General features: G+C 40.8%; 3 protein-coding genes across 4 annotated transcripts; 1 reads left to right on the plus strand and 2 right to left on the minus strand.

The window, feature by feature from the left end:
* Positions 1-1,334: 1,334 nt before the first annotated feature.
* Positions 1,335-2,056, plus strand: LOC306740070 (fatty acid-binding protein, liver-type-like; the record flags this gene model as incomplete). Its single annotated transcript, XM_079222180.1, has 4 exons — positions 1,335-1,401; positions 1,577-1,749; positions 1,827-1,919; positions 2,006-2,056. 4 exons carry the CDS (start codon positions 1,335-1,337, stop codon positions 2,054-2,056), a joined length of 384 nt encoding a protein of 127 aa, XP_079078306.1.
* A 1,364-nt stretch (positions 2,057-3,420) lies between these two features.
* Positions 3,421-10,509, minus strand: smyd1b (SET and MYND domain containing 1b). Of its 2 annotated transcripts, XM_079221623.1 has the most exons (10): positions 10,287-10,509; positions 9,286-9,468; positions 7,354-7,567; positions 6,713-6,843; positions 6,274-6,312; positions 5,310-5,505; positions 4,375-4,467; positions 4,113-4,276; positions 3,830-3,998; positions 3,421-3,680 (listed from the first exon to the last, which is right to left on the minus strand). In XM_079221623.1, exons 1-10 carry the CDS (start codon positions 10,406-10,408, stop codon positions 3,516-3,518), a joined length of 1,476 nt encoding a protein of 491 aa, XP_079077749.1. In that variant the 5' UTR covers positions 10,409-10,509; the 3' UTR covers positions 3,421-3,515. The 2 variants fall into 2 exon arrangements, with proteins under 2 accessions (XP_079077749.1, XP_079077750.1); XM_079221624.1 differs by lacking the exon at positions 6,274-6,312 and having other exon boundaries at positions 10,287-10,506.
* A 1,345-nt stretch (positions 10,510-11,854) lies between these two features.
* On the minus strand, positions 11,855-13,479 carry sprb (sepiapterin reductase b; the record flags this gene model as incomplete). Its single annotated transcript, XM_079222432.1, has 4 exons — positions 11,855-12,009; positions 12,329-12,616; positions 13,074-13,302; positions 13,387-13,479. The coding sequence occupies 4 exons, from the start codon at positions 13,477-13,479 to the stop codon at positions 11,855-11,857; spliced, it is 765 nt and encodes a 254-aa protein (XP_079078558.1).
* Between the last annotated feature and the right edge of the window lie 734 nt (positions 13,480-14,213).

Raw genomic sequence — 14,213 nt, forward strand, 5'->3', positions numbered from 1 at the left:
TAAATAGATTGTAATTACATAGTGAATATAAATTATGCATTTTCAGAAAGATATTAAGTCCCTTTCTCAACAATATATTTTATTTGATCAGTAAAGTATTTGGATAATAACTAAATAATGTCCACCATGCAATGGAAAACTTGCTGACAGGGTAGACAAAGACAGAGTGGACCTTTTTGGCTAATGTTAGGGTTTAATGTGCACATGGTGGACCTTCAGTTAGCAACATGATTCAGTTAGCATCATGTACTGTTTAATCAATAGATTTAGTATTTCTGAAAGGTTTTTATAATAATTGATATTTCACTATGACAGAGTGGACATGAGGGTTTCAGAGGGGGAAGTTACTCCATATTGACAGGGTGGACAGCAATGTCAGGGACACGTGAAACATTTTCAATATGATTATGAAAATAGAATATACATGATCAAAATGACTCATTTGATCAAATAACTTGTTGCGGACAATAAAACCATATAATTTTTTGGGGGATTTAATATCATTTAACCATCTATTACACACACTGTAGTTAGCAGAGCAGTGTGTGGGACATGCCAAAATCACGTACAGCAAATGAAACAAAAGTATAAAATAATGAAAACTCATTTCAAGGGACTTATTATTGTATTGATATGTGTGTAAATGTTTGGCCATTTATAAAAGCACCTCAGAGTGTCATTATTCTGCTACATTTTCATAATAACTGAGTGATTCTGATGAGGACACCAAAGGCACTTAATAGTGATATTGACACTGAAAGAAAAATACTATCTGTGTTTTCGTTGATTCAGGAAAAAAAACAAGAGTAAATGTTTCCCCTGATTTTACTAATAACATTCCCACTTAAACTTTGAGACATGCACTGAAAAAGACAAGAAAAAGGCGTAAAAGGGCATGTAGAACAAAGAAAAGAGTTGGCTGAAGGAGAGACAAAAGGGAGGAAAACTGAGAGAAAAAGGATGAATAGAAGGAACAGAAAGTGGAGGAAGGAAGAGGGAAAGCAGTAAAATTAAACCTGACAGCAGCAGTATGTGCAGTCAGCAGCTTTTGGAGTATGATTCATGTAATGCCATCAGATGACATTATTACATTAATTGTCTATGCGTGAACCCCAAGTAACAGTCATGTTTCCTCTCCTTTGCATGAAGAGCTATCTAACTTTAGTCTAGTCAGCGAGTACTTCTTTTATCAGTCCTTATCAGTGGTGGATCTGCAAGTGGGCTGGAACTGGCTTAATTTCAGACACCTGTGGTTAATGATTGCAGCCCTGGAGTTTGAGAGTATAAAATAAGCAGGGATCCGCTTCTCTTGCTTACCTTCAGTGTCTGACATCATGTCGTTTTCTGGAAAGTACCAACTGGAGTCTCAGGAGAACTTTGAGCCTTTCATGAAGGCGATTGGTGAGCTTGCAACTCTCTTTCCTAAAGGTTTTTGACCAGACGCTTTGAAAGTGTTTGCATAGGGATTTTGAACTGAGGTTATTTGACCCCAAAAAAGACATATTTTGTTGGCTTTTCTAGCTGTATTGTGCTAGTAAATGAGCGGTTTCTCAACCAGTTGTTTTTCTGTCTTGAGGTCTCCCTGATGAACTCATCCAGAAAGGCAAAGACATCAAGAGCATCTCTGAGATCGAGCAGACTGGTGACCACTTCAAAGTGACCGTCACCACCGGCTCCAAGGTCCTCGTCAACTCCTTCCAGATAGGACAGGAGGCCGAGCTGGAGACTCTCACCGGGGAGAAGGTCAAGGTAAGCCAGGGCAGTAAAAGAATGCAGAACTCTGACTGTAAGCAAATGTCACGTTGACCTTGTTGTGCCTCTTTAAGTCTGTGGTTCGCCTTGATGGCAACAAGCTGAAGGTCTCCCTGAAGGGAATCGAGTCTGTCACAGAACTGGTGGACGGAAACACACTATTCAATGTGAGTAGACCAAACTAATGTAACTTATTGAATAACACTTGCATTTATAATGTGACACTTTTTTTTTTGTACCCCTCTCCCCCCAGACTTTGACTCTTGGCAGCATTGTGTACAAGAGGACAAGCAAACGCATGTAACCTGTCTGCATTTGGGATAATAAATGTTATAAGAAACTGTATCTTGCTTTCTTTGACGTCCATTAAACTTGACACTGATATTGGTGGCACATTAGCGCTGTAAAATCCTGTGACTGAATGCCTTTTGTGAGGGTAAGTGTTGAGACTTTGATGGCCTAAAGGTCACTTTAAACTTTCATGCAGGGGATGTTTGACTTAACTGATGGCATGTGCCAAAAGGAGGAATAAACGTGTGGTGTCATGAAGGAATTGCTTAGCACCTGGCTCATAAATAATCATTGTTAATCCACAGGGACGTTCGGGCTTCCTAACTGCAATGAGAACAAAGATCATAAGATGTAAGCACTGAATGTATAATCTCATGTAGTCACAAACGTTTCAGTCATGTGGCTTCCCTCACTGTCTTTTCAGAAGAGGAGTTCAGTCACGAGGCATTAAATGTTCACATAAAATCACAAGATGACTTTAGTCTTAAAAGAAAAGTGTCCTCTATCCCTAAGGACATGAGTAATGTCATCTCTATGCCAGGGAGCTGACTTGTGCAGAGTCACCAATGGACAGCAGGGGGAGTCTGACCTTTTAGCTTCTCATTTTAAGCCTGCTTGATGACTGGTTGAATAATATGGCTCATTGTTTAAAGAACTGCACGCACACATGGCAAAAAGATGAGCTCAACGTGTCAAAAGAGAACTCTGCAATTAAAACCGACAAACTATTTTTCAGAAGGGCAATTTATGAAATGCATTGACACAAACTGCTACCTTAAGCTTTTAATGATTGCAGCTTTTAACGATGCACTGACCATTAATACTGTCTTTTGCGCTTTTAATACCCTTTTTATTTTTTTAATTTTGACACTGCAGGTTTTGCAACAAAAGGCATTGAACTAGTTATCTGTGCAAATGTAAACATTTGTGTTGTATAGTGTGGTTTTGGACCCTGACTTCTGTTCGGGTCTGGCCACATTTGCTCATCCCCAGCACACTCAATGCTGTCACTAAAGGTAACCTGAGGTCTATATGTAGTGTCGACGCTCACACGGTGTTCAATTACTGCTTTCTTGTGTTTGCATTTTGAGTGTTTACCATGAGATTTCATTCTTGAAAGTGTCTAATGTGAGAAACCTTGTGATGGTTTGCAAGAAATGTTTTGCAGAATTGAAAATTTGTTTAATTTTGGGGACTTTTTTTGTCTAAGTTGTGAACCGTTTAGTTTCACACTATCTTTGCGTGTACCGTTAAAATGCATCTGACTTCAGGAGCGTCGCTGAAGTACTGATTGCGATAGAGCTGGCACTGCATATAAAAAAAACTGCTACTGAATTTCGGCACTTCCATTGGAGTATTGAAAACAAAATGCACACGTACGACGTGACATCTTTTTAATGAAAAGCGTGACTACAAAAGTGTGACTAAACGTGCAGACTCTCACACCAATACTCAAGGTTTTTTTTGCTGTTTTACTTCTTCCGGTGGTAGAGATTCTTGGCTCCTTCCTCCACAGAATTGGGTTCATGCATCATAGCCATTGGCTTGTTCTTCAGAGCTGCTTCTCTCATACTGTGGTAAACATACTCGTTCTGCCTGAACATCCTCAGCTCCATCTCCGTCTGCATACGCATCGCCTGTGGAAATATCAGGGAGGACACATCAGTACTTCAAATGTTTGCCAAAAAATTATTGTGGGCTTGTAACCTATTAAAAAAAAGAAATGTTTGGCTTAAAAGCATATCCGCCGAACCAAAGAAAAGCTTCCAGATTTTGAGGAGTTTACCTCCAGGTCCTTGGTGATGGGATGTATTGGACCATGGGTGACCATGAGAATGGCGTAGGCCCTGCAGACCATCCCGTGGCCAACCTCTATCTCCCCAGCTTGCCAGTGAGTCACTCCGGCTCGCATGGCCGCCATACCGAGACCAGCATGGTTAGGGTGGTACAGTTTTCTGTCGAGGGAAGATGTTTCGTTTTTTTATTTTATTTCAGTCTGTTATTTATTGGATTTTAAAAAGACGTGCATGTGTATCGCAAAACACGCTGCCCAACATCTCTGTACTCACGAGTATCCGTCCACCATTTTGCGGGCGTATTCTGCAGCTTCAACAAAGTACTGCAGGTAAGCTTGCACCTCGCTGAATGTGCTCCATATCCGCAGCAGGTAGATGTGAGTGTCAGCCAAAACTGGCTCCGTCTTCGCGACGCATTCCTTGCAGAATCTTACCACCTGAGAGAAACATAGATACATTAAAAAAGCATGGACAGTAGGCTTGAAGATAGAATAAGAAAAAACAAAGTAATTATTTGATGTTGGTAATTTGATACCTCATGGTAGTCCCCATTGAGTCGAGATCTGTCGATCTTCTCCAGCATTTGAAAGCAATAATCCGTTGCCTCCTTCACCTCTTCTTCTGTTGGCTAAGAGATGGAGATGAGAGGCACTGATCAAATCAAGAATTAACACACTGACATTGAACGCATGCAGAATAACTACATAGACATTGACAGCCTTCTCGTTTACTTATCTAGGTCATATAGAGGCGTCAGCGTAAAAAATTAGACTGTTTCCCCCTCACAGTAACTTTAAAGACATCACAGATTTTATTTTTCTTCAGGCCCATAAAGGCAAAGGCCTGACTATTATTTAATACTTGAAAATACCTTTGACCTGCTGGAGGCCCTGTCCAAGACATTTTATTTTACTCGTAACAAACAATCTTTCCTCACACGTGATCAAAAGACACTTCATAGTTATTCTGGTGGTTATCAGAAAGCCAAATACGGCATATAACAGTTTTGGTCAGAGTGTCAGAATCATACACATATAACCTCTGACCCACACATACAATCTGCACTCAACGAGCGTGTGTGTCTCATATCACACAGATTCATATAATGTGAAGTGTCATGATTCATTGGCCTACTTTGTTATCTCACTGATACTGGTAGTCTATATAATATAGATAAGATAATAATTAGTATGAGGTAGATCATTCACATACGGTTTCTACCTTTGAGTAAATTAAGTACTTTTTTCTCTTCCTCACATGTATGAATGCACCCCTTTACATCCAGTGAATACATTAGGAGTTATCTTAGCTTAAAATAGCCGCTGCGCCTCTGCTGCTCATGTTTCCCATCTGTATCACAGGGGACTAAATCTAGGTAGAGGGTCTTTTCTGCCTTCTGCAGTCTTACGATCGTCCTCTCGCTTCACGAGAGCTTCATTTAAAATCAACACGAAGACAATGGACAGACACCTTGACTCCGTCCACTTCCAGGCCCGCCAACTTCAAGTCATCTTTGATGTGGTTCTTGCAGTGCTCGCATGTGCAGTCAAAGAAGTATTGGGTTTTGAGCAGTCTTCGTCTCTCCTCCGACAAATTCAAGAAGTCCACGTACGAGACTGTCAGCTCTTCTCCCTCCTCGATCTTACCGAGAGAACGCAGCTCAATCCTGAGGAAGAGGAACGGAGTTGAACGCAAGCGGAAGAGACTTCGTTTGGTGTTCTTTCATTTACAGTTTTTGATTGACGGTGAAACTCGGTTCCATAGTGTGGCTTTCAGTTCAGTCAATCCCGTTGAAGGATTGAAGGAATGAGTGTTAATGAAGATTATTTCACACTTACGGCAAAACTCAGTGCATTATTTTTATTTTTGCAAAGACTGAAACTAAATTTGGGATTTATTTTTTTCATTTACAAAATGTGTGACAAACTTATCCACATGTAGTAAATATTAAAGCAAAAATAAAAGGCTTCAAAATGAAATTAATTGGGGGTATTTACATGGAAAAGTTGTTTTTTTTTACCATGTGTTAGCCTGGTGTTACATGGTGTTAGAAGTGAACTAGTGGGAATGAAAGTGGTTACAAATGAGAGAAGCTTCTACTACACTTTCTTAAAGATGGACAGACGCACACTGCAATCACACGTCGACAAAACACACAAAGTGACAAACCCGCATCATACGAGTGAAAGAAGCTCCTACCAGCCTTTAAATGAAGGTTAGAGCATTCAAGATGCATGTTGACATTTTGATGTGAAGTCTGACTCGCATCAAACCTACAGTGCATACTACCGGGCACAACTGACAAAGACTCGTATGTCCTACAATGGACGGAGGGAGGACGGAGGTTAAGCGTGGGGATTGGTTGATTACGTCATAGTCTCAATGGTGCTCTAATAAATAAGACTTTGAAAAGGTTTAGGTTGAGGTAACGCACCTCCGTTGAGAATGAAACATAGTATTCACAGCCGATTGACTGAAAGACAAACAGGAAGTAGTTTTACACCAAATGCAACCTGACAAACACACATTCGTACACAACAGCACGCAAACACACACCAACTTGGAAAACATTTCAAATTTTCAAAGTCAATTTCAGCTAAATCAAAACTTTAACCATTCACCTGGTGCAATATACAACTTTTTTTTATTCAGTCTGTATATTTAATATTCTTCTTTACTGTTTTTTATTGTTTTCTATTACTGTTTATTTATATTACTTGATTTTTATTTTGTATTCACTTGTGAGCAATGCTGCTGTAATCCTGTAATTTCCCCACCAATAAAGGATTATCTTATTTTATCTTATCTTAAATTTTGTTTTTTTATTATTTCAAGGGTAAATAGAAACTGAAGAGGCATTTAGTTGTACTTACTTGCCGTGGTTGAGGATCACGGTGCAGGTTGGCCAGCAGTCATGATTCACCAAACACAAATTTGGGAAAAGACCAACTCCCACTGCCTGAAGGCCCTTCTGGTCGCTCACAGAGAAACCGTTACAGTTAATCTGAGAGAAAGAGGGCAAATATAAACGTGAACACAGAGCTGTTAAAAAATGCACCCTAACCACACATTGTCTCATTGTACCCCAGAACTGGGGCCTGCTGGGGCTTTTTGATTGTACCACCCCTGGTGGCTTGTTTAAAAGTTTGTTTAGGAAGTTGTTGTCTATCAGATAAACTTAATTTCCACCAGGTCACTGGTCAATTATGTCACATGATCAAAGCTGCAGGGTGCATATAGTGTAATCATTACTAATTAACTTACAGCATGGCACATTGTGTTCATACTAAACTTAACTGTTACAACATGAAACATGAAAGAAAATCCCACTGCTTTGTGCTGGTGGCAAACATGAAATCATTTGCGAGTTAACAAGGACGTAGATGCAATAGTTTTGATCTCTGAGAGGCTGCACTGTCTAATTTGGGGAGGAAGGTCAGCTCCCTATCTTCCTGTGCTTGAAAGGAAAACAAAAACAAACTTGGGAAAATGAGGATAACGCGTATAAACACACCACTCCAAAATAATGCGAAATGTCGTCGATCGTGTGCTGCTTGCTGTTACGGGGCCAGTAGTCCAGGAAGTTGTTGATGTCCACTTTTAAGTCCTTCAAGTCGTCCTCCTGCATGTCAGGAATGTGATCCTCCAGCTCATCCAGTGTGACCAGCTGCATGTCAGACATCACGCTCCCCTCTTTGTCAAGGCGCCACATGATGCGGGACACCAAACTGACAACAACAACAGAAAACACAAAGACAAATGCCGGCGGGTCATAAGGGGGCATAGAGAAAGAAAACTGTGCATACAAATAACGTTATTATTAATTATCAAAGCTATCTGCTATAATGTATGATCTATGAATATAGCTTTTTTTCTAAATTGCATATAATCTGTTGTATAACTATTTGGAGCATCTTTCTGTGTATCGTAATGTGTATTAAACTGTGAGGAAAACGTGAAACAGCACGACGAGTCGCCGGAATATTCAGATGCATTTTTGAAACAATCTAAAAGGTTGTCTGTGGACTTCCTGGCGGCCATCAGTGGTGTTGAGCTCGGGGTCTTTGCCGTTTGCTGCAGGCTCATTTGTTCTGAGCTTCAAGCTCAGATCTTTGGGGCTGTGTCGAATGTCTTTTTTTATAAGATATTAGTGAGGTTTTGAGACAATTACAGAGAGAGAGAGAGAGAGAGAGAGAGAGAGAGATGCATGCCTGTTAGCCTGTTAGCCTGTTGGCAGTTAGCCTGTCAGCAACTAGCCTGTTAACAGTAAACCTGTTGGCAGTTAGCCTGTTGGCAGTTAGCCTGTTAGCAACTAGCCTGTTAACAGTTAGCCTGTAAACAGTTAACCTGTTGGCAGTTAGCCTGTTAGCAGTTAGCCTGTTAGCAGTTAACCTATTGGCAGTTAACCTGTTAGCTTGTCAAGTCATATTTCTCCAATGAGTTATCTATGACACTATCAACAGGTGCTGTGTCATCGCTGCAAACAATGCTCTATCCATGACATGCGCACACACACACGCATGCGCACACACACACACACACACACACACACACACACACACACACACACACACACACACACACACCTGTACTCTTTTAATCTTATTATTGTTATTGTCCATAAGAGTTGTATATTTTTGTGTTTTTCTGTTTGTCCTGTGTCTTGATGCTTTGGCAATATTGTTGTTCCAACATTAATGCCAATAAAGCCAATTGAATTGAATTGAATTGAATTGAGAGGGGGGGAAGAGAAGTTGGACTATTGCACATCATTTTTCTGTACGGTATTAATAGTAATGCTTTGAATGTTAATGTGCATGACAAATTAAAACTTTGAACTATTCGAAACAGCTGTAGGTTTATATTGCATTCAGGCTTGTAGTTTTCTCTCTCTGTGTTTTATCAACTGATATTTGATGGAGAGCAGAGGACTCAGCCTTGATTCATGGGGCGCCCACTTAACCAAGCCTTCCACACGCTGCTGTCTTGACAGCTGTGAGTGCTAACAATATTCATGTTCGTTGTTGATGGATATAATGATAATTTGGAGGGAGGCCTGAAGGGATGAGCTGTCAGTGTTGCAGATTTGCCGACTTACTTGATAGATTTATAAACTCCATGAGCTAGTGCTGCTAGCTACTTTCATTTGAAAAATGTTCGCAACAGTGGGCTTAGTTTTTTCACTTTTTTTTTAATCTAGCAAGATTACCAACCCTGCCTTAAACTGTACGAAGAAGCTGCAATTTCTCCTCGGATATCTCATTTTAAATCTTTTTGGACAGTAAGTAGTTTGTATGAATCAAATTCTTAAACACATGATTCAGGTTGTAAGTTTAAACAAAACAAAACAAATATGCAACAAAACAACATGGTTATGTTTTGGCAACTAAACTAGGAAGTAGCCTTTTAAAAGTAAAATGAAGCATCATATAACGTATTTCCTTACCGGATGTTCTCGTTTGGTATTTTGCCATGAGCTTTGATGGCACCACATTCTTGCTTGTGTTCGGCCCAGCCGGCGCGCTGGCAAGTCCGGTCACAATAATGAGCAAATTTGCACTGGCCGCACCTCTGTAGTTTGTCTTTCCCAGCGCTGCGGAAACAGCTGTGGCAAACACGCTCTGCTTGACTGCAGAAAAAGAGTGGAAAGATGATAGTCGTCAATGGAAGAGTTTAACGTGTTGGCTGTACCTTACTGCTGCCCAAATGCTCTGATATAGGGAACTATTTATTATTTCTATATGCACTTCTATCAGTCAGCAAGCCAATCTTCCAGATGAGCATTAAACGTGATTCTTTCTATATTCTTTTTCAGATTACATCAGGTCATCACAAACTATTCTCAACCCAACGTCGCCAGTCTTCTTCAGCGAAACTATTACTCGGATAACGTGCACTTCTGGCAGTAAAGTCTGGCCTGTCATGTTTAGTAAAAGATCCCATTCCAAAACATTAACATCTCAAATTTCTTGATACAGATCAACAACGATATTTCCAATAGATCTCCGTAAAGGCCGTAATCTAAAAAATATTTTAGATTCAGATACTAAAGGATAACACAACTGAGCATTAATATCTGAAAGATACAAATCACAACGGTCTGAATTTGTGTTCCTTAATGTTAACTACACTTTAAATACTGGCATGTCAAAGTATTCCCCTGAGTATGAGCTGTCTACAATGGAGCCACAGTGTTCTACATGAGATTACATCAACATGATAATGAAGTGAAATGCTGTGAGAATATAGCACTCTTGTTTTAATAGCAAACCAGATTAAAATAAGACTCTCTAAACATCCAAAACAAGAAACTGAAAGATATTGCGGACACATTTTAAATCGACAGAAATAAATTACAGATAACATGTTGTCCATCAGCCCAAATATCCCCATAATGACCACATCCCCAAAGCTTCCACGTCCCCAATTGGCATCATTGCACTGTACCCGTCAAACACAACAGCTGAGATACTGGGCTCTGCAAAAATGACGTCTCCAGCCCAAAACTCCTTGGTCGCCTTCAGACCCCTTCCCTTTCCAGGTGCGTCAAATATCGCCACGTTCTCCATGGTTCCTGAGGCGCTGATGAACAGTGAGTCAGTGGTGAACCGACGAGTGTTTCAGTGGTAGAGGGAAGCTAAATGCAGCGACGGAGTAGTTGAGGAGCGCGTAGACCAATCTGTGACCTCTCTTTTCCTCAATGACAACTGCGCATTCCACACCCGAGCGACTAAAATAGCCGTCCTCTTGAACCGCACCAACAGGCACAGACACATGGGTTGAGGGTGTTTTGTCTCTGTAGTCCACTGAGAAATAAAATGTCTCGTCCTGTCAATGAAGCCAACAGGCTTATCTGACAGTAACACTACTAGAACTTGCTGTCGTTCTCTCAGTTAGAATAAGATATTTAAATTGGTGGTCACACTTTTGGCTTTTTATCCTGAAATCCCCCCCACCCCCGACCATGAATTGGTAGGTACTCGGGCCCTGGGGGTTATTTTGGGCCTTCAGTTGGGGCTGTCTATCAAGAGTCTGTGGTGACGTTAGACAGCTGCAAGGAGTTTGACCAAAGCGGAGCTAACTCTCTGCCTCTACTCTGTTCTGGTAGTTTCTAGAACTTACTCTCTCTTTCTATACTCGCAACATAACTTATGACATAACACTTTGGAGGGGACCACCTTTAAGTCCCCAGAATGTACCCAGACCCCACAACATGTGTGTATTCCCTGCCTTATGTCCCCACAGTGTGCTACAAAGAACACATACATACACAACCTCACATTTTCACACCTCTCCAACTTGGAGTGACTGGCAGTGCTTCACAGGTCAAGTATTAGCTAGCAAACTAACTTTTCATAGTTTAGCAGTAAATGAAAGTTCTGTGTTATGCTAATGACCAGTTAAATATGAGAGGCTTACATTTGTCCAAATACAAAAGTGATTTCTAAATCCAGAATGATTCAGATTCAACTTTATTGTAAGTACTGGGACAATGAAATGCAGTGTAGCATCTGACCAGATTGCAAAAGAGAAGCAGCAAAAGTGCAGTCCAATGTGCTGGATTAATACAATGTAGACAGTATAAACAGTGGATTTGAATGATATTCATAAAATAAAACATGCTATTTCAATCAACAGTTTGGCTAAAGACTAGTTTTGCTTAACATTATGCTTCATTATACATCAGCAACAAACACAAACAAGAAAATATCAATAGATTGCAAAAGAATAGAAATTCAAACATCACAGCAAACAAATAAAAGCAAATCTGATTAAAAATAACAACAACCAAAAGTTATTGTATTCTACTGAAACTATGGGCGGTCATTATTGTACGTATTCTGTTTAAAAGTGACATGCACCTACTGTGTTTTATTTGTTTCTTTACTAAAATCTTACATTTGGGACCAGCAGCCAAGACCATCAGACTTTCTATCAAACTTCAGCAAGATAGTGTCACCCAATAATTCACACTAGGTGAACACCATTATTCTTCCCTCCGTCTCATGTTGATATCACACTTCAAAAAAGTCGAGGTTTGCTCCTGAGATGAAGTCATCGTCCAGAAGCAGCTTCACCAGCTTGTCAGCAGACTCCTGGGCGGGCAACAGATGATGTTTGACGCCTGTTAACCTCAGAATATCCTTCTGCATATCTGTGTCCATTGGACCTGAAGCGAACACAAAGGATTATATTGTTAGATAAATATCTCATTTTGTTTGATATTACATGCAGACTAGATGTGCTTACTAAATGTGGAGGCACAGTACATCCTTTCAGGTTTATTTCTTCTACAATATAGATGCTGGCTACCGAGTTACTTAAATAGTTCCAGATTTGATGCAATATCACACTGTGCATTTTATTGTATGGCTAATTTAATGCATGGCCAATAGACAACAGATACACATGCACATTTACAGTATTGTTGATGGACATATGGATGGAGTATACATCAACCGGTCAAAATAAAGTGTTGTAGGCTATACCTGGAGAGTAACTGAGGACTTTGACATGGGGCTGCTCCTCAGCCAGTACCTTGAACATCATCATCCTGGCTGCTTTGGCAGTGCAGTAGAGCACCCAGGACGGCAAGGGCTGCAGCGCTAAGGCCGAGGAGACGTTCACGACGGTCCTTCGCATGAGCGGAATGCAGGAGAACACCTGCAGGATCCCTGCAGTCAGTGCCAGAGCAGAGCTTATGTTGAGGGACAGATAGGGGTTCACCTCCTCGAGGTTGGTGAAACTCCCAAAGTGGGAAATGTCTCCCAAAGTGGCTGTGGGCAGAAAGAGAGAGAGAGAGGTGGAAAGATAATATCACATAGGGATCAAAAGCAGAGTGAAATGGAAGTTAGCCACGGTCACGAGGACGTCAAAGAAAAACAGAAAAAATGGAAATCACCTAAGAGTAACTAACTAACTAACTAGCGGGCGGCTGGCTACTTAGCTAGCTTTTTTTATTCCGCCATGCTTTCATGCAACACTAGTTACAGAAAATGAACTCAAAAACACCAGAAACGGAAAAAGAGATGTCAATGTGCTTTCCTACTCTGTGACAAGGGTTTGTGGATGAAGCATGAAGCATTTTACTCCTCTAGCGGCCGGCTAGTTAGCCTGCAACCTTTATGCATTCATGCTAACTTTACATTTGTTACAGAAAATGCAAAGAAAACCCCACGCAATCGTGGCATTATAAGTAGGCTGCTTGTTGACAACAAAGACTTTAAGACGCACCAGCATTGTTGATCAGAAGCACATGCTCTATTTCATTTACAGCCTCCTGCCTCGCCACCCTGACTGTTTCATTGACCCCCTCTCTCGTGCTTAGGTCGACAGCTACGCAGTGAACCAGCAGCTGCTGTTCCTCGGTGAAGCTCTGCAGCTCTTCCTTCAGCTCCTGGAGCAAAGTCCCAGAGCGAGCCACCAGCAGGAGGACAGAGCCGGGCTCCAGCCAGCAGAACACCTGGACAGAACCAAGACGGTGTTGTTGGTTTGCTGGTCTTTTTTTTTTAATCTTACCTTCTTTGTACAAGTTAAACTCACTTACTTTGTGTGCCAGAGCCCGTCCGAATCCCTTGGAGGCTCCTGTGATGATACAGATACTCCGGCCCAGAGTCCTGTGGTTTGTAATGTTGGACATCTTGACAGATCTTCTCTTGTTGTGAAAACACTGATGGTCAGTGGGGAGGGGAAAAAAGAGGAAAAACTGCATGTGATGTGTGACAGATTACAGCTGATGTGAGGAGGATAATGAGAGGATAATGAGAGGATAAACGCCCACTGTTTCTGTCATCTTGTGAGAAAGATGTGAACACTGAGATGCTTTTATAACTCCAATGTGCAAGCGGAACTAATGTATTGCATGTTCGACACAGTTCAGAGTGAAAAGAAAAACATTAAAGCAATTATGTCTGTAATGTGCCACATCGGTAAATGGAATAACTGGGCCTCCACATTCAAAGGCTGCAAAAAAGAAGAACAAAAAAACACTATTTAAACACTATAATGAAAATAATAAGATTGAATTATATTTGAATCAGGAATTTTTAAAATATTAATTCAAGTAAATAGAGACCACCAGCCGCCTTTGAGTTACTTCTCAGCATCAGTGATGCCATCAGTCCTTGCGTGATAAAAATGACTGCTCCTCCCACAGCATTTAATGTCCTTGTAATGATAGTCGTCTTTGGAATCTAATTTGTCACCCCTATGACCTTATACATTTTAAAATGGTTAGCAGCAGTCTATAGCCATTGCTGGATAAAATGTATGTTGACGTTGCCAAGTATCTATTTGATCATGTGAAGAGACACACTTCTTTAAAACCTGTCAGGACTGACAAGCTGAGCACATCTGCATGCCGAGCAAAAAGTC

This window comes from Taurulus bubalis, assembly GCF_910589615.1.
Source record: "Taurulus bubalis genome assembly, chromosome: 8".
NCBI lineage: Eukaryota > Metazoa > Chordata > Actinopteri > Perciformes > Cottidae > Taurulus > Taurulus bubalis.